This window comes from Schistocerca gregaria, chromosome 4 (genome assembly GCF_023897955.1).
Source record: "Schistocerca gregaria isolate iqSchGreg1 chromosome 4, iqSchGreg1.2, whole genome shotgun sequence".
NCBI lineage: Eukaryota > Metazoa > Arthropoda > Insecta > Orthoptera > Acrididae > Schistocerca > Schistocerca gregaria.
In genome coordinates this window covers 275,846,389-275,868,035 of record NC_064923.1, presented here as the reverse complement: position 1 = coordinate 275,868,035, position 21,647 = coordinate 275,846,389, and the positions used below count along the sequence as shown (strand labels likewise).

The following is a 21,647-nucleotide window of genomic DNA, read 5'->3' as shown; positions in this document are numbered from 1 at the left end:
TCTAACAACTTAACAACAAACTGACTATCGCTTACGTGCCCAAAAATCAGAGTTACAAGTACATCAAAGATCATAGTGACAAAAGAAAGAATACACATAAGAATAATATCATTGCAATATAAACATATCGATGTATCACAAATGAAATCAAATTTGAATGTTGTCTCAGAAATATGTTAAGTAGTTTAACAGAAAAACAGTAGAATATTACTGGTATCGAGAGGTCCAGATGAGGTGCCGTAATGGTTACGTAATTCAAGTACCATTACAAGCTGACATTCAAATTGCAATACCATGAAAATGCCATGCAACACACATAAAATTGACTGAAGTGTACTACATGCTATGCTTGATTAGCATTTCAGCACAATTGCTCAAGGAAGGTAGGGTAAGTCCTCCTACATATTGTGTGTTTGGGGGAGGGGGGGGGTGTAATTACACTGTAAGCTTCTCATTCAGAAATCACGTTGTTTGTGAGGAGATATTATGCTCAATGAAAAGGAGAAATGTCTGCCAGCAGCTGTAGCATTGTAGCCTCTCAAGACTATAGTTTATTGCTCTGTGGTCTGGATCCTATGACTGTCATATGAATACAGATTCGATGGGCTCTGTAGGATCACACGCGATGTTGAGCAGCACCTTAATGGCCCCATGTGAACAGCACTCAAGAGGACAGACATGCAATTCAAACAAAGGAATATCCAGGATGGAATATACAATATTATGAAAAGGATAGTTGCTACACATCACATAGCAGAAAAATGCTGAGTCCCACATAGGCACAACAAAACAACTGTCACAAAATGAGTTTTCAGCCAACAAGGCCTTTGTTGAAAGTAGACAACAGAGCCCCCCCCCCCCACACACACACACAGTCTCTGATAGCTAATGCCAGACTAAGAGTCGTAGCTCTTTTGGTTGTACCTATCTGTGACTTAGTATAGTATCCTCACTATATAGACACACAATTCAGACGCGCAGAATTTTACAGCCATGTCACGTACCATGATTTATGAAATGGGCTTGTTTGTGGAAAGAGAGCAATTCACACATACAGGTTGTTTGTCCCATGACAACAGTGGACACGGATTCACATCACATCATATTTTCAGAAAAATCCTGATTCTGCGTGTACCATCATGGCTGACATTATCATATCAGCCCAGCACCTGGTGTAAAGGTAAGGGATGCCTTTGAGAACACAACTTGATCACCTCAGGTTTGCATCTCCAGTAATTTGGACAGCAGGCATTACACGTATATATTAGGACCAGTGGCTGTTTTTGTTGAGGTTTTCACGATATTATCTCCAACAGAATATGACAAGACCACATTTTGCCCATGCTGTTCTGACCTAGCACCAAACAGAGGGCATTCAATTGTTGCTCTAGGCAGCACATTCTCCAGATTTTTCACCCATTTAAAACATCTAGTTTCGGTTCCTGACAAGGTACTGGCACACCACCACTTGCCAGACATTATGGGTGCTGACCTGTGGCATGGAGTTGAAGCACCATAAATTAACATACTTGTAACTGTCACCCAAGATCAGTGTCTCAGTGTGACTTTATGACCGGATGGGTTAGAGCCATTGTTGCTGCCAGAGGTGTCAGTTCTGTGTATTAAATTTCACAACCTATACATCTCCAAATCACCGATATACACTGCCAGGAAAAAAAAAAAAATTGGATTCCTCACAGCCAGAAGGCTCAGTGTGGTGCAAACATGTGAACCAACCAGGGACTCTATTCTATATCGTTCATACCAATCGGTACAGTAGGTTACTCTCGGTAATGATGTCATTTTCGGTTCTTTATCCAAATTTCATAATCACTAAGCTCCTGAAACCTGTTACCAAATGGTCCTCCAGACAATTTTTCAACAACTGTAGCAAGAGGTTTTGGATTTTGGTATGGCCCTGTCGTTCGGTTAGCTGTGGTTTATATACACCTATAATTTCTTTTTTTAAACATATTGAGTGGTTTTAGCTTTGGATTTAGTGATTGTGTTACTAGAGAATCACCACAGGACGCGTCCGGTTGGAAAGTGAGTTCTTAACAGACCATTTTACTTTGTTAAACATGTGGTTAAATTAGGTTGTTACATTACATGAGTGTGTGCAGAAATTATTAGTGACTTTGCATACTCTTTTCTGCAAATGGTTTACTTATTAATTATCAAAATGCGTTTAAAACTTTTAAGTAGGAATGCAAAGGAATTTTGTGAAGTCTGATAGAGGACACCTTCAAAAAATTTCATGCATTTACAGCTTATGACTGCATCATTCCGCAAAGAAATCAGCCTGCATCTCTCTTGAATGGAATTACATAACATAAACATTGACAGCATGTGAGTTGTAGTAACGAAGTTGGTAAGGCGACGACCTTCTGTGGCAGAGGGCTTAGGTTCATACACTGCTGGATGCAAAAATATTTTTTTTTTCTCTTCATGTTTGCAACACATTCTGAGACTTCCGTAATCATCAAAGTTAAGCATTTTTCTGAAATATTCATTGTAATTTACATGTAAGAGCACGCTTTCTCAGTAATGAGTTTTCTCCGATTTTGTGGCTCCCATATGTTTAAGAAACGGAAGATGAAATTACTGTGCGTGAAACAACTGACAACAACTGACAGTGACATTTACACTACTTCTCATCACAAATAATTCACCTCCCCCTCCCCCCCTAATGTAGCGATTTCCGAGAGTCTGATCAGATGGGAATCTAAGAGCATGATGTAAATTACTCTAGGTTGTCACAAGTGTTTATCTTCGATCAAACCGTTAACAACAGTAGACAGAGGTGAATGGCTCCCGCCACGATATTTTCAGACTATAGCTGCACTTGCCACATGCTCTTGAAAAGGCAATTTTTAGAATTTTGTTTTTATGAACCAAATCGTTGATGTATCATATAGGGCAGTAGGCTACTTCATCATGTGGATCTCTAGGAGCGAGCTACAAGCACATACTGTGCATCTTTTTATTCTTTGACACTCTTTTAAAAAATTTTTGGAACCATGGAGATGTGTACTGTTTGCACAACTAATTGAAGGCAGTTTATCCCCATACGCATTTTGTTTCTTTTATCTGTGAAGCATCATCACGAATATAGGAAGCAAAATGCCTATGGCAATAAACAAACTGCCTTCAATTAGTTACATAGATGGAACACACCTCCATGAATTCTGAAGCAAATAAGGAATGACAGAAAAAATGACAAATTTTTCAGTTGTTTCCATGATGTGTTTGTGCAATGTTGTACTACACTCCATTCCTAACTCATATTCCAAAATGTAAAATCCAAAACAAGATGTTGATCTGAATGAGAATAAAATGACATAATGTGAAATTTGCAATAGCTTGCAGAACACAGTCAATATTCTATCATTATCACGCACTCATGGAAGCCCATCGTCAGTGAAATTTGAACAGTATTACGTACTCTAACCGCACTTTTCGGTACTGTGAAGAATGGCATGCCTGTGTCAGCTGCTAACCGCTTCGAGTTCGTGGCGCTGCAGTGCACATGCAATCTGAGGCAGATTGCTTTTCATTGATTGGCGCAAGCAGACAACAGCGTTTTGGTTCACTTTTGAAATGCTTACTGAATAATGTTGGGGGTCTGTGCACTTGCATACCAAACAAATTGGCAAAATGGCAGAAAGATACAGAATAGGGTCCCAGGCAACCATGCCACGGATATGCTTCCTACAGCCAACTGAGTGAGTTTGAAAGTCGTCATATAGTGGTCTTCCGAGTGGCAGGGCAGTTCTTTCAGAGAATTGCCACACAAGTTGCTGCGTCAGTTGTGCAACAGTGATGATATCAGTGGCCATGTGAACATTCTCACACCCTTAGATGAGGTTCTGGATGACCATGCAGCACAGGCACTAGCCAGGATTGTGGAATTGTTAGGGCAGCAGTGGCAGATCGTACAGCTACCACAGCACAGACAAGAAGGCTTGTGAGTCCAGACGAGTCAACACGAAATGTTGCAAACTAATTATTAGCAGTGGGACTACGGGCATGCACACCTGTAACCCTTCTTTCACCCACACCACATCATCAGTATGCACCACTCGACTGGTAGCGTCAGGGAATCACGTGTAAGATGGAATGGTGTGCAGTGGTCTGCAGTAGTGAAAGCAGATTCTGCCTACTTGCAAGTGATAGTCATTTGCGCATATGACATAGAACTGGTGAGCACTGTTTCATAGAATGCATATGTCCAAGACACACTGGCCCCACCGCAGGGTGCGATAAGCTACAACTCTTGTTCACCTTTGGTGTTTCTGGAGGGGCCGCTAAAGAGTGCTCGGTATGTGCAGAATGTTATTAGACCCATTCTTTCGTCATGCTTGCAACAGGAAGGTGATGTGTTGTTCCAACTGGACACTGCTCACCCACACACTGCCTGTGAAACTCATTGTGCTCTGTAAAATGTGCAGCAGCTACTCTGATCAGCACAATCTCCACACTCGTCTCCAGTTTAGCATGGTAGGACGTGATGGGATGAGAAGTGGTTCATGCGACTCGTCAACCAACGACTCTTGCAGAACTACATGAACAGGTCAATCAGGTATGTAATAACATATCCCAGGACAGTATTCACCATCTCTACAATTCGCTGGAAGCCAGTCAGCACCTGCATTGCCACCTGTGGAGGCTACACCATGTACTAATATGGGTGTTAAAGCATAGGTCGACACTGGGTACCTCTGAACCACTGGTGCCATAGGTCTGTAAATGTAATCATTTCATCTACCCAACATGCACTGTTGTAACAATAAATTTTTAGTGAATTGGAACCTCTAACAGGATGTACTAATTCTCCACCCTCCTGGCAGTGTATTATCACTGTGTGAAATTTTGTTTTTTCTATTCTTTCATGTGTTGCTATTTTAGTGGCTATCAGCATAAATAATGGAATGATGATGCCTCATTTCTAACATAAGGGAATCAGTGTTCTTTTATTTTGTCAGCATAACAGTTTATTTGAGTAATATTTCACTGTAAGAATAAAGAAAATAGTAATTTTGTAACATAGGAAGAGTTTATACATTAGTTTGTGAAGTCATGTGTTGCTGCTGTTTCCATTAAGTGGGTACAGCTACATTTTACTGTACAGAAAATACAAATTTCTTGAATTGATTAGTTTCCTCAGTGTCTGTTTTATTGCACTGTTTAATTTTGTAGTCACAAAGCATAATTGATATCAATTTTTTACAGGCTCCTATTCTCATACAAAATGAAGATGATGTGATTACTGCAAGCTCTAACCAGTTGGAGGGAAATATTGTACCAATTTTCTGTGTATCAAGTGTCACAGGTGAAGGCCTTGAACTGCTTACAAAATTTCTGCATGTCATTCCACCAGGCATTAGTCTTAAGGAGAAGGAACGTCTAGAACAGGCAAGTGAATAGTTCACTTCAACAATTAAAATATCCCTTTTCATTTAATAGATGTGTTAATTGCCATTCAAAAGCTCTCCCCTTGTATAGATGATTTCAATTTTTTAATTATACTTTGCCACAATTTTCAAGTAAATCTTATGGAAACCTACATCAAACTTGTCAGTTCCTAAAGTACAGGTTTTCTACTGCCACTGCAATCTCAAGCTCGTCAATGTGTGTGAAATGCAGCTTGTACATATTTGAAAGATGTATATTTTACTTGTATACAGAAATGAAGGGAATTGTTCAAACTGTGAAGAAATGTAGTTGTTGTTATATTGTCAGATTTTCTTTTAGAATGCACAGTTTAAATTGTAATTTTGATAATATTAAAGAACTGTCATGCAAATTATTTACTAATGAAGCTATGTATTTTGTCTTATTTCAGGAATTGTGTGAATTTCAAATAGATGAAACGTTTAGAGTACCAGAAGTGGGCACAGTTGTGGGTGGCCTCCTTACAAAGGGTGTTGTTACTGAAGGAACAAGATTAATTATAGGTATGTGGTGCTGGATCAATTCTGTATTCATCTTCAACTGTAAAATGTAGAACCAAGAAAATATCTGTGGTCATAGGTGCATTCTGTTATTGTTTTCAGTTTACCAGAAAGGTGATATATGATAACATTGTGATACTATATTTTTTGATACATAAATGTGTGTTGTGTGTACAGGTCCCTTTGATGATGGTGAGTTCTTGCCAGTAATTGTACAGTCGATTCACCGCAACAAGGCCCCATGTCGGGTAGTTCGAGCAAGCCAGAGTGCCTCTCTCGGTCTGAGTCGAGAGGTCAGTGGGCTCAGGAGCGGCATGGTACTCCTAAGTCCAGATTCAGATGCATCTGGATGCTATTTCTTTCAGGTATACCAAAAGGAGTTGTGTCATATAAATGTTTTTTTATTTATTTATTTTTCATTTTCTTGTAATTTAAAACTGCATCATGTCATTATGCTGATAAAAGTGCAGCTTTTAGCTGCATATTTTAACAGGAAGGTTGATAATTGATGTTTGAAGTAGATCTATTTTAGAATAACTTTGGGGCATTTCATAACTTACAGAAACTGAACGAATCAATAGTGAATAGCATAAAATATGTTATGAAATAAAGTGAGTTGAATTGTCCTGAATTAGACTGAGGGACAGAGGAAGCAACTCCCTATCAACACACACACACACACACACACATATATATATATATATATATATATATATATATATATATATATATATATATATATATATAATAGAGGGAAACATTCCACGTGGGAAAAATATATCTAAAAACAAAGATGATGTGACTTACCAAACAAAAGCGCTGGCAGGTCGATAGTTACACAAACATGCACACAAAATTCGAGCTTTCGCAACTGGCGGTTGCTTCGTCAGGAAAGAGGGAAGGATAGGGAAAGATGAAAGGATGTGGGTTTTAAGGGAGAGGGTAAGGAGTCATTCCAATCCCGGGAGCGGAACGACTTCCCTTAGGGGAAAAAAAGGACAGGTGTACACTCGCGCACACACACACACACACACACACACACACACACACACACACACACACACACACATATCCATCCGCACATACACAGACACAAGCAGACATATTTAAAGACAAAGAGTAAGGGCAGAGATGTCAGTCGAGGCGGAAGTACAGAGGCAAAGAAGTTGTTGAAAGACAGGTGAGGTATGAGCGGCGGCAACTTGAAATTAGCGGAGGTTGAGGCCTGGCGGATATCGAGAAGAGAGGATATACTGAAGGGCGAGTTCCCATCTCCGGAGTTCGGATAGGTTGGTGTTGGTGGGAAGTGTCCAGATAACTCGGACGGTGTAACACTGTGCCAAGATGTGCTGGCCATGCATCAAGGCATGTTTAGCCACAGGGTGATCCTCATTACCAACAAACACTGTCTGCCTGTGTCCATTCATGCGAATGGACAGTTTGTTGCTGCTCATTCCCACATAGAAAGTTTCACAGTGTAGGCAGGTCAGTTGGTAAATTCCGTGGGTGCTTTCACACGTGGCTCTGCCTTTGATCGTGTACACCTTCTGGCTTACAGGACTGAGATTCCAAGACTTACCAAGCGGGAAAGCGCCGGCAGACAGGCACATGAACAAAACACACAAACACACACACAGAATTACTAGCTTTCGCAACCGATGGTTGCTTCTTCAGGAAGGAGAGGGAAAGACAAAAGGATGTGGGTTTTAAGGGAGAGGGTAAGGAGTCATTCCAATCCCGGGAGCGGAAAGACTTCCCTTAGGGGAAAAAAAGGACAGGTGTACACTCGCGCACACACACACACACACACACATATCCATCCGCACATACACAGACACAAGCAGACATATTTAAAGACAAAGAGTAAGGGCAGAGATGTCAGTCGAGGCGGAAGTACAGAGGCAAAGAAGTTGTTGAAAGACAGGTGAGGTATGAGCGGCGGCAACTTGAAATTAGCGGAGGTTGAGGCCTGGCGGATATCGAGAAGAGAGGATATACTGAAGGGCGAGTTCCCATCTCCGGAGTTCGGATAGGTTGGTGTTGGTGGGAAGTATCCAGATAACTCGGACGGTGTAACACTGTGCCAAGATGTGCTGGCCATGCATCAAGGCATGTTTAGCCACAGGGTGATCCTCATTACCAACAAACACTGTCTGCCTGTGTCCATTCATGCGAATGGACAGTTTGTTGCTGCTCATTCCCACATAGAAAGCGTCACAATGCAGGCAGGTCAATTGGTAAATCACGTGGGTGCTTTCACACGTGGCTCTCCCTTTGATCGTGTACACCTTCCGGGTTACAGGACTGGAGTAGGTGGTGGTGGGAGGGTGCATAGGACAGGTTTTACACCGGGGGCGGTTGCAAGGGTAGGAGCCAGAGGGTAGGGAAGGTGGTTTGGGGATTTCATAGGGATGAACCAAGAGGTTACGAAGGTTAGGTGGACGGCGGAAAGACACTCTTGGTGGAGTGGGGAGGATTTCATGAAGGATGGATCTCATTTCAGGGCAGGATTTTAGGAAGTCGTATCCCTGCTGGAGAGCCACATTCAAGGTCTGATCGAGTCCCAGGAAGTATTCTGTCACAAGTGGGGCACTTTTGGGGTTCTTCTGTGAGAGGTTCTGGGTTTGAGGGGATGAGGAAGTGGCTCTGGTTATCTGCTTCTGTACCAGGTTGGGAGGGTAGTTGCGGGATGTGAAAGCTGTTTTCAGGTTGTTGGTGTATTGGTCGAGGGATTCAGGACTGGAGCAGATTCGTTTGCCACGAAGGCCTAGGCTGTAGGGAAGGGACCGTTTGATATGGAATGGGTGGCAGCTGTCATAATGGAGGTACTGTTGCTTGTTGGTGGGTTTGATGTGGACGGATGTGTGCAGCTGGCCATATATATAAAAAAACTTTTACTGGTTGGCTGTTGATTAGCAACTAACAGCTGCAGTTTGTGAGGGAACAAATAATGCACAATTTAATAGATTTTCACTTTCCATATGGGATCTCCCAGTCAGTTTCCATTGTGTAGACTATGTTGTACTGATACATCCAGTGTAGTGTAATCCATATTGTCTTTCTTAGAGGTAAAAGCTGTGGGTATATCATCCAGCAATCAGTGTAACAAGAAGTATTATATCACAGCATTATGATCATCTGAGAAATATGTCACATACCTGAATTGGTGTATGTTGGTTGTTGCATTATTTGCAATCAATCGCAATAATTGCTGCAGGCTGTACATAATAGAAACAGGTCCCCGTATCAGTCACATATGTGACTGTAGTTAATCATGTTGTAAAATGTTAGCTAACACTCAGTATGTTGGAACAGTAAAGCTCTGGGCCTTATGGGTAGGTAATCATCTTTAGATGGAGACTATGATGCACATCTGCATGAGATCAAGGTAAACTGAAAATAGCCACTCACAAATAAGGAGTTATAACTATAAAAATTTATGCATTAAGAATGTGAATATGAATTCCAGCAAAGTTGTAGTTATGTGATGGTGTGAGCAAAAGGATAAAATTATTTTAGTTGTGTTGTATTAGGAAAATGTGCCACACAAGCATATGCTCCCATAATTTTTTTTATCTTTTCAGGCAGCCTCATTGTATCAAAACACAGCAATAATACACTATGAACTGTTATGCAACAATGACTGTTCATTACATATTTATATTTTGTATTTTATTTTATGGTTTGATTAGTGGGATAAAAAGAGACTAAATATATTTGCCATGTCCCAGAGAGCAATTAGTGACACTTTTATCTTGATCGGTAATGAAGGAACTCTGCAGACATAGTTCCTTAGACTGTTATACCAATAGTATCTAACTTCAAGCTTTCGCAACCCAAGGTTGCTTCATCAGGAAAGAGGGAAGGAGAGGGAAACATGAAAGGATGTGGGTTTTAAGGGAGAGGGTAAGGAGTCATTCCAATCCCGGGAGCGGAAAGATTCTGTCCTTTTTTCCCCCTGAGGTAAGTCTTAGTAGGTACTAACTAACAGTTGGCAACCTTGTTTGGCTGGGGTCAGTATTTCCCAGTTTTTATGTTAACAAAGCAGAGATAAAATGTGATGTGGGACCTTAACAACAGAATTAGTACAGGTCACAAAGATCACAAAATTGCTGATAGTTGGCATTTGCAGGAAATTGCAGTTTACCATGAAATTTCTGGAGACCTACCACATGTGGGTAACTTTCAGCTCCAATATTTCAGTGCAGGCTCCTCAGGCCGTTGTTCTCCACAACTTCTACTCTTGTAGATACTAACCTTTGTCCTTTCAATTCAGCCACTTGCCAACTGTGTATGTGTTTTCTAATAATAATTATTATTTTAAAAACTTATTTTTTTTTTTTTTACACACACACACACACACACTACCTCATACTAAATTCATACCACTGTCTAACAAGTATTCCCCATTTGCTTCCCTCACATTAAATCATTCTGTGAAATATTGTTATATTTAGGTTAGATTTGGCATTCCTTTATTTGTTCAGAAATTAGTTATTTCAGTCCTTATAATATTGTTCACACCCACTGCAATCTTAACTTGTTCATATGCTGTAATGACATTTATATGATAACAGTACTGAAAAATGGTTTTCCACATGGGAAAAAAAAATTAAAAAACAAAGAGGCTGTGACTTACCAAAACGAGAAAGTGCTGGTAGAATGACACAATAAAAAACACACAAACACACACACACAAATTTCAAGCTTTCGTAACCCAAGGTTGCTTCATCAGGAAAGAGGAAAGGAGAGGGACATACGAAAGGATGTGGGTTTTAAGGGAGAGGGTAAGGAGTCATTCCAGTCCTGGGAGCGGAAAGATTCTGTCCTTTTTTCCCCCTAAGGTAAGTCTTTCCGCTCCCGGGATTGGAATGACTCCTTACCCTCTCCCTTAAAACCCACATCCTTTTGTCTTTCCCTCTTCTTCCCTCTTTCCTGATGAAACAACCTTGGGTTACGAAAGCTTGAAATTTGTGTGTGTGTTTGTGTGTTTTTTATTGTATCTATCTACCAGAACTTTCTCGCTTGGTAAGTCACAGCATCTTTGTTTTTTAATAAAGAAAGATTTTACTTTTATTTTCAAAGCTGGAACTTAAAATATACCTTACTTCTGTTTCAGGCAACAGTTTACGTCTTATTTCACACCACAGCAATATACAGAGGCTTCCAGACTACTGTCCATATAGGAAACATTCGCCAGACTGCTGTAATAGTAGGTATAATGGGTGTTGGTGGTATTCATACGAATGACAGAGCGTCTGTATTGTTCAGGTTTGTGAGACACCCAGAACATGTTAGAGTTGGTATGAGGCTACTTTTTAGAGAAGGTGTTACTAAGGGTATTGGCAAGATAACACAAGTATTTCCAATCCAACAGCAGTGAAACTTTTCTATTGAAATGTTTAATTGAAAATTGCAAAGAAACACCAATTAACAAGTACTGATTCACTTCCCATAGAGTCATAGAAGTGACAATGAGACAAAAGAAATCTGCACGTCATTTCATTTATATATACACACACATTTTCAAGTGTGCTTTATTATTATCTTTTCTCATAAATCAGTCTCTCTTAAATAAAACAGTAGTAAAACCCACTAGTAGTATTCTATCAATATGGCTGTGAGACTGAGCTCTGAAATGTGTGAGATTTCGTGCATTCTAATTATACAGAGCCATAAGTTATTTTTTAATACTGTTTTGAGTTACTTATGAAATATTAAAATGCTTATGAACCTTTCTCATTTTGGCATTGATCTTTAATCAAGAGTACAAAATGTCATTTTATAGATATTGGACCTAATGTATTGTGCCATTTAAAGACATTTTCTTTTTTAGCCTTACTTCTTGTACTGTCTTAGTAATAGCATTGTATTTGTGAGACTGAGTTGCTTTTGTACAAAATGGAGCAATAGGACTTTGTTAAATTTGACGGAGGCATTCTTGAACAATGAAGATGCATATATAGGTCTAATTATGGATGTATCAGTTCTGTGTATGTTTTTGAAAATGTCATATGTTTTTGTTTATTCTAACTAGTGGTTCAGTATCTCATGACCAGTACTGGCTTTACTCCTTCATGTTTTAATATTAATAATAATCTTTACAGATGTACATTTAATTGTGAAAAACTTTCTTTGAACACTATTCATCAGTAAAGCCCCTCTAACACATAATATAATAACAAAGTGTTGTGCAAAATAAATCTCTTTTATTAGAGCACTATAGTCGAGGTTATCAAAACTCATCTTCTTTAATATGACTTTCTGTAACTATGATAGAGACACATAAAAATATTGCAATTAAAGTTGAGAAAATTCCATTGCTTGGGCATTACATAGTTTATTACACTGGAAAGGCTATTAGTTTCACTATAAGTTATTCCAGAAGTATAGGTTATATACTACAGAGATATAGTTACTGTTTTACCATTTAATTTTCTTGTGACAAGTTTTAATAGTCACTCAGCCCTTTCACAAGACACATTTTCTTCTGTCTTTGTCCTGATCTGATTTCAGTGTCATTGTGTTGTTCTCTGCAGTATTCCAGTCAGTGATATTTACCTATGAAAAATTAAAAATATCCAATATTTCATTGACTGTGAATTTTATGCATTCTCATAATGAAGAGTGAAATGCAGTATGAATGAAGGAAAGTTTGTGCTGTATGTGAAAAATTATCATATTTTGACAATCTGAGTCATCAGAAATATGATTTTGTTTACTTTTAGAAAGCTTAGACTATTTGTTATTTATGTTCATGGTGCAAGTTCATAATAAGGATGTTTACTTTTCTGGGAAAGATATTCCTCTGTATTGTAAAAGTGATGAAATGACTCATTAACAGTTGTGTACTAGTGAAAGTTTCCACTCTAATAGATAACCTCTGATCAATGCTGCCTGTAGTTACCATAGTGAAAGTGCTTTGCAGAAAAGTAATTTTCCTGAAAATGGAATTGCTTTTGAATGCATACAAAATACCATGATATTAATGTATGTGCAACATAATCTTGATTGTGAATTTCAAGCAACAATACCATCAAATAGGAAAGATGCTATCCCAGTAATAGAGTCGTCAAGTTGTTGTCAGCAACACAATGACTGTCAGTTAGTAATTATATTTATCAAATAAGAAATAATAGTGTTGGGGAAGAAAAGTCCTCAGATTCACAGTAGTAATTATCTTGTAGGCAACGGACGGTGGATGGAATGTAAGTACAAACAAACTCATTCTAGCCATTCATATAAAATCTCTTTGATTTTCCTCTACCATGTCCGTATCTTCATAGTAACATGTGTTATACCACATGTGATTTTGTCACAGAAGATCAGTAGTGGTTTTTTTGTATTGCTGTTGTGTGAATGAAGGCTTCTTTTGTTAAAATAATACAGTCATTTCTTTGATGGTGGTGTTGTTTGAAATAATTAATAAAGCATTTTATAAATGCTGGATATAACAGATTTGAAAATCATAAGAAATATGTTTTCATAACACTTTAAATATATATTATAATTGTGTCCAAATTTTTTTTGTATAATTTTAGTGCTATGAGTTATATTTAATTTCCATTTGCGGCCCCATTTCAAACTGCATGGACAGAAAGTGAAATGTACTGCCAGTGAAGATTTAGCTCTTTGACATCTCTATTCATGAAAATGAGTTGTATATTATATGTTATAAATTTTACATTGTGTACTTAATGCTTTTATGTCTCTTTCTTTAATAATGCTGGTAAACTTTATGTATGGTGAAAGTCTTATTCTTTTCTATATTTTTGAAATACGTGTGCAGGTGCAGTGTAATAAAGATACAGCTCAAGGAATCAACATTTTCTGCAGAACATTTTGTAATAATTGTTTCTAGGTTTTTTGTTTAAAATATGATTTCATGTATTTCATTTCACCCCTTGTACCTGTATGGTGAACGTATTATGTATATATTATGTACATTTTTGTTGCACAGTTGTAAGTTAATCATTAATGTGTAAATGTGTTATATTGTGTGCATGTGTAAATATTAGTTTGACTCATTACATGCCATTTTCAATAATTGCTGAAACACACACATCTTTTGTATCATGCTGTGTGCTGTCACAAGAGCAAAGAAAGTACTGTATCTGATTACTTGTCAGTCTGTGTAGTAACTGATGTATCATCATCTTGCTCCAGGCTTTTGATTGCATTATAATAAAGTAAGCTAGTAAATACTCTCTTTGTTTCATTCTCAATACCATGTTGTTCTACTGAGAATGTCATTTACATGTTCATTCAGCAGATTTTAGAAGCATTAAATAATAAAATAGTGCTGGTTGGCATTTTCTGTGACCTGTCTAAGGTATTTGACTGAGTGTGTCACTGTACTCTCATAAATAAATTTAAGTTTTATGAGATTGATGGTATAGCCAACCAGTGGATGATGTCATATCTAACTGGAAGAATGCAGAAATTTGTACTTAGTGATTCAACCAGCATAGTCTGGGTACATCATTCCGACTGGTTAGAAATCCCCAAGGCTCATTCTTCCATTCTCTGTTGTGTCTCATATATGAATGATCTTCCATGTAATACACAACAAGCAGAGCTAGTTATTTGTGCAGCTGACACTATTATTGTAATCAGTCCAAGAATACATGCAGGAACACAAGAAATCATAAACAAAATTCTTAAAAATATCATTGACTGGTTTTCAGCAAATGGTCTCACCCACAATTTTAAAGAGGCACAACATATTCAATTTTGCACATCTAGGGGTATTACACCAGCGATAAGTGTAGCACATGGTGGGGAGATAATAAATAGGGTGGAGACTTCAAAATTCTTAGGTGATCTGATTGATGAGAATTTAAATTAGAAAAAGCTCGTTTTGAAACTCCTAAAACGACTTAGTTCACCTGCATTTGCACTTAGAATCATTGCAAATGTTGGGGAGAGACACTTAAGTGAGTTAATGTATTTTGCACGTTTTCATTCAATAATGGCATATGGAATAATGTTCTGGAGTAACTTGTCTTGAAGAAAGAAAGTCTTCATTGCACAAAAATGTGTTGCAAGATTAAAATGTGGTGCTCACCCATGGTCATCTTGTAGACATTTGTTTAAGGTGTTGGGCATTCTTATTACTGATTCACATTATACTTTTTCCCTCATGAAGTTTGATGTAAATAATCCACTACAGTCCAGAAGGAATGACAATGTATGTAATTAAAATACCAGAGGGAAAAATGAAATTCAGGGCTCTACTTTAACACTGTCTTTAGCATAGGAAGGGTTGCACAATGCTGCAACAAAAATTTTTGATCACTTAGCCAGTGACAGATGTGTAGAAATTAGTAAGCGAAACACTTTTCCTGCTCCTTTTCACACTGGAAGGTTCGTTAACCGCCATTACGAACAATATACATTCGACAACTGACCACACAAAACAAAAGTTAACAGGCTTTGATACTCGCTTAGACACTGCTACTAGACTGAGTAATATGACAGTGAGCGCGAACGCTTATAAGCGTCAACTGCACTGGCTCGTGGCTTGTTGTGAATTATAAGCGTCAGCCGCAGTGAAAGTGTTAAGGGAGCAAAGCAAAACTTATTTTGTACTGATGAAACTTCGGTCAAGAACAACATTACTTATAGAAAATGTTGGCTGGGTCCTGGTGTTGGTGGCATTATGGACAATGTTAGTGGAAACAACAAGGTTATTGTGATTCTTGAGTTTCTCCCGGCTTATTTGATAATCAAAATATCCACGGGTGTACTGCCGGTCTATAGTGTCCAACGGGCACAATATTTCGGCGATCAAACATGTTGCCATCATCAGGTGAACTGACGGACTGAGCTCCTGTGAACGCGCCGGCACAGAGATCCGTACGCTATGGCTTCTCAGGGGGAACTGGGTTCGGTTGCGGCGGCGACCGATTTAAATACCCTCCGCCCGCGGCGCGCTCCCTCCGCCGTCCGCGCCACGGTAGCGCGGTGGAACAGATTGCGACAGCGTATGAGATGACGTCGGTGTGATGGCTCTGTCCGCTGTGGTCGTCACAACTATGCGTTTGCTCGATTTACTCTTGATTAACCCAATCGCTGGTTCCCAAGCCTTGCTAAGATTATAGCCACAGTCACGGTTTATGAGGTCGTCATTGGTGCGAATTTCGATGGCCTCTCTAACAACGCTGTCCCAGTATCTCGACGTCTGTACCAGAATCCTCGTGCGGTCATACTCCATAGCGTGATTTTCCGACAAACAATGTTCAGCGACCGCCGACTTGCTCGGATACATCAGTCGAGTGTGCCTCTGGTGTTCACGGCATCGATCCTCGACGGTACGCATCGTCTGACCAATATACGACTTGCCACATTGACACGGAATCTAGTACACGCCGGCCTTCCTCAAACCAAGGTCATCTTTGGCGCTCCCCACCAGTGCACGAGTTTTATTCGGAGGACAAAACACAGTTCCGACCCGGTGTTTCTTCAGAATGCGGGCGATTTTCCCCGAGAGTGCGCCTGTGTATGGAATAAATGCAGTGCCTACCTCCTCCCTCATGACTTCATCCATCTCAACAGGTTGTGATGCAGTGGTTGGGCGGAGAGCACTTTTTAGGCATGTCTTGACTTCCACGTATTTTCTTTTTAATGGAGAATACTACGAACAAACGGAAGGAGTCGCCATGGGTAGCCCAATCTCACCGGTGGTAGCGAATTTGTACATGGAGAACTTCGAGGAGGAAGCCCTGTCGTCATCCGAATGGAAACCTACTTGCTTTTTCCGTTACGTGGACGACACGTTCGTCATCTGGCCACATGGTATGGATAAACTCCTTGACTTCCTTACACATCTAAACTCCACACACCCCAACATCAAATTCACTATGGAGACTGAAACGGAGGGTAAATTACCTTTCCTTGACGTCTTGGTCAGGAGAAGGGCTGACGGCACCCTAGGTCATGGGGTGTATCGAAAGACAACACACACTGGTCTGTATTTGCACGCAGACAGCTGCCATCACCCTTCACAGAGGAATGGGGTACTTAAAACTCTAGTACATAGGGCGCGCACTATCTCTGACACAGAGAGTCTACCCCAGGAATTGGAACATCTGAGAACTGTATTTCGAAAAAATGGGTACTTAGAGTGGCACATCCAACGTGCTCTCCGCCCAACCACTGCATCACAACCTGTTGAGATGGATGAAGTCACGAGGGAGGAGGTAGGCACTGCATTTATTCCATACACAGGCGCACTCTCGGGGAAAATCGCCCAAATTCTGAAGAAACATCGGGTAGGAACTGTGTTTTGTCCTCCGAATAAAACTCGTGCACTGGTGGGGAGTGCCAAAGATGACCTCGGTTTGAGGAAGGCCGGTGTGTACCAGATTCCGTGTCAATGTGGCAAGTCGTATATTGGTCAGACGATGCGTACCGTCGAGGATCGATGCCGTGAACACCAGAGGCACACTCGACTGATGTATCCGAGCAAGTTGGTCGCTGAACATTGTTTGTCGGAAAATCACGCTATGGAGTATAACCGCACGAGAATTCTGGTACAGACGTCGAGATACTGAGACAGCGTTGTTAGAGAGGCCATCGAAATTCGCACCAATGACGACCTCATAAACCGTGACTGGCTATAATCTTAGCAAGGCTTGGGAACCAGCGATTGGCTTAATCAAGAGTAAATCGAGCAAACGCATAGTTGTGACGACCACAGCGGACAGAGCCATCACACCGACGTCATCTCAGATGCCGTGGCAATCTGTTCCACCGCGCTACCGTGGCGCGGACAACGGAGGGAGCGGGCCGCGGGCGGAGGGTATTTAAATCGGCCACTGCCGCGACCGAACCCAGTTCCCCCTGAGAAGCCATAGCATACGGATCTCCATGCCGGCGCGTTCACAGGAGCTCAGTCCGTCAGTTCACCTGATGATGGTGACATGTTTGATCGCCGAAATATTGTGCCCGTTGGGCAATATAGACTGGCAGTACACCCGTGGATATTTTGATTAACAAGGTTATTGGATCAATAATGGACTGAAAGATGGGTTTTTAACAAACACAGTTAATTTACAAAGCAGAATGTGCAATAGTGGGCTACCATGGGCAAATGACCTATGAAAATGTTTCACATTGGATATCGACTAAAGTAGTTCTGAATCTGCCAACTAATTTGTGTTAATGTTCTGGACAACACTTCAAATGACAACAAGGATCATAACGAAGCTCCTATGAGGTCCTCAACTAAAAGGGAAATGATAGAGTAGTTATTAAAAAATAAGCTGTAAGTTGATTTGTCAATGAGAAATACAAAATTATTTGATTTAATTAAACAATGTAAGCCAGAAGACAATTATTTGAAATTAATAAAATACGTGAAGCTCATGGACACTCTGTGCTGCGACTTTCACCATGTAACTGTGACTTAAATACAATTGAACTAGCATGCGCAAACTCAAAAATTTTGTCAGAGGAAGAAACATTCTTGGACACACAAGGGTTGGAGCTTAAAGAGTGGCAACTATTTATTCACAACCAATACAAAAGATTTACATGTTTGCACCTGTTACTGTCCTTAAAGTAGTCACCAGCGTTGTGTAGAACCTGTTGCCAGCGATGTGGAAGGCATAGTATACCATTAGCGGAACCTGTTCTGTTGATGGTGCGAATGGAGTGGTCTACTGCCTGTTGAATCTCTGGAACAGTTCTGAAGCAAATGCCACAAAGTGGTTTCTTCATCTTTGGAACCAAATCAAAGTCACAAGGACTTAAGTCTGGAGAGTATGGTGGATGGTACAGTACTTCCCAGTCCCATCAACCAAACAGAACACCCACAGCCTGCGCTGTATGTGCCCGCACACTGTCATGCAAAATGATGGGTGGTTTGTGCAGGAAGTGTCACTGCTTCTTTCTCAAAGCTGGTCACAGGTGATGCTTCAAAAATGAACAGTATCACTGTGCATTGACAGTCTGCCATGGACGAACATAATGCATTAGGATAACATCATCACAGTCAGACACGAGAAACACCATAATTTTGACCATACTGGAGCTCTGATGCACTTTTGACTTTCACAGTAACCCATAATGACGCCATTTGTTGGATTGGCATTTCAGTTTTGGCTCATATGATATGGCCCATATCTCATCTCATGTTACAATATGGCATAAGAAAACCTCTCCTTCACGCTCCAAGTATGTCTCAGCAGCGTCATAATGCATCCATTTCCATCAAGTCATGTGGAATGCATCATGCAATTTTTTGCATGCCCAGGCATTCCTTCAGGATGTGAAACACAGTCTATGCGCAAATCCAGTTTCATGGGCAAGCTCACGAATCGTATGGCCTCGATCATTGTCCACTAATGCGACAATAGCCTGCACTTCTTTTGAGAGACACTAGGATGACCTGTCTGATGCATGTCTGCCAGTTTGCTGACCTTCATTGAAGGCTTTTACCCAACATGCCACTGTTCTGTAAGGCAATGCCAATTCCAGCATGCCTTTTGAAGACCTTGGTGACACTGTTGTGCTATACGATCTCTGGCACATTCAATCTTGATCCAACTCCGTTGTTCCTGTTTTGAAAACGTAGTGGCACCATTACGTTAGACTGCTCGCTCATAAGTGACTGTGTTTCCCTTGATTGTGCACACGCCGGTAACATGAGACGGGCGAGTCCATTTGCTTGGAGGTAAGGTAAGTATGTCAACATCATGTGCTATCAACGACTATAGTAGATTCCATTGCATAGTGTCTCCACAGCAGTGTTGCCACTATTTAAGTTCCAACCTACATATTGGCGTGATGAAGTTATAGCAGTTTTTGAAAGAAGGTGTGTAGCAATTTTGTTAAGGATGGGATTACTGAAGACATATTAGATGCCATGATTATTCATTTAGAAAGTGACGACGATGACGATGATAATGACAACGACACTGTTGGGGATGACCTCTAAAATACAATGTATGTAAATAGGGATGACGATGATGATGACGACGACACTGTTGAGGATGATCTCTAAAATACAATGTATGTAAATAGGCAATGAATAATTTCTTTAAAAATACATTGTGTGTAAAGTTTCTTGTGGCACAAATGTACTACATGGTAGTAAAAGTTTTAAACAGTTTTCCAAGATAAATGCAGGAAAATGTGGTCCAAAGGAATAAATACCTTTATCACCAGTTATGCAAAATTGGCAATAATATAAGTACTTCATGGTAAAATTAATTTTTTGCTAATAGAAGTGATTCAATCACATAAAACATTTGATGCCTATAGAACAGCAGAATTTGAAGGTTTTTGCTGTCACTAAATCTCTATCTCGGTTACCAGTCTTCTTCTGATTCTAATACGTATTGCTTAAAACATGTATGCAATAGCTATCCTAAACATTGCTAAAATTTGCTTCGAAACATGTACACTGATTCAGGACTTTTGTATAAAACTCGACATACAAGGTGCATTCACACATTAATTTTTATTTTATGGGAAGAATTTTATTTGTTAATCTACAGAACTGTTATGCTCTTTAAAATATTCCCCATTACATACTAGTCACTTATGCTAGTGCTTTTTCCAATTCGCAAAACACTTTTGGAACTGTTCCTTTGGGATATTTTATAGCTTTTTTAGCTAAGCAATTTTAATCTCATCTATGTTTATAAAACCACTGCCCAAGGCCTTCTTTGAAATTTTTATACGACTTGTAAACCCTTGTTTTACTCATAACAAACTCGCTAAAAGCAATATTTAATCTTTCTTAAACTTTGATAACTTGATTCCATTCTTATAACAAAATTTAATACAGATTCTCTAACATACTTATAAACCAAAAAAAAAAGTAATCGGTGACACTTCTGAAACAAATGTAACCTTTTTAACAGCTGACAATAGACTAAATACCCAATATGCATAACATTGTATTCCAATACAGCCAGGATTCATTTTATGAATAGCAGTAGAGGAACATCCATTCACATGAACAAGTATTCAGTTCTATGTTTGTAGATGAATCCTGACTCCTGTTCCTATGTTAATATTATTTGTTCTATAATGTTATGTATCAGAAGAAGCTATTATCTTTTGTATTCCATAAACAACAAATACAATCAATAAATATGACACATATTCAGCCAAAAACAACAGCACAACAAAATGCTACACAAAAAAATCACAAACAGCAATAAAACGACAACGATGCAAAGAATACATGAAATTCAAGAAAGAAGATTCGAGATTGTACCCAGTGACCTACAAGCATAAACACACAAATAAAATACCAAACTATTTCAAAAGATAAGGCATAAAATTAGCATTCAAAACAGACAGTTCAATTCAAAAGTATTTCCAAAAATAACTTGATACAGAATCTACCAGGCATCTACAAGAAACTGGGAACATACCAACTACAATGCAACACGTGATGGAACATAAGTAGGACAAAATCAGCAGAACATTTGAAAATGTAGACAACAAAGAACATCTAAGAGCAAGGACATGTGGGACAAGCCACTCAACTTTTGCAGAACATTTTATAATCACAAACCCACTATAAAAGAGACAGGCATGAAAATAATTAGAATTAATTATGACTGACACCTCCCAACATTAAAAAAAATTACCACATATAAAAAACAAGTGCTGAAAGGAAGATACTGTTAAATGGCCAAGTGAATATGATTAACTAGTCACTGTTTAAAAATA

At 39.4% G+C, this 21,647-nt stretch overlaps 1 protein-coding gene across 2 annotated transcripts in view; it reads left to right on the top strand.

Annotated features, from left to right (window-relative positions):
- Window positions 1–14,158, top strand: part of LOC126266946 (GTP-binding protein 2) — a 45,581-nt gene extending 31,423 nt beyond the window's left edge. For both annotated transcript variants that reach the window (XM_049971652.1, XM_049971653.1), the window contains exons 6-9: window positions 5,233–5,415; window positions 5,846–5,957; window positions 6,132–6,319; window positions 11,074–14,158. In XM_049971652.1, coding sequence (XP_049827609.1) covers window positions 5,233–5,415; window positions 5,846–5,957; window positions 6,132–6,319; window positions 11,074–11,337 — 747 coding nt within the window. In that variant the 3' untranslated portion in view covers window positions 11,338–14,158. The remainder of the gene's footprint in view (window positions 1–5,232; window positions 5,416–5,845; window positions 5,958–6,131; window positions 6,320–11,073) is intronic.
- The last annotated feature ends 7,489 nt before the right edge of the window (window positions 14,159–21,647 follow it).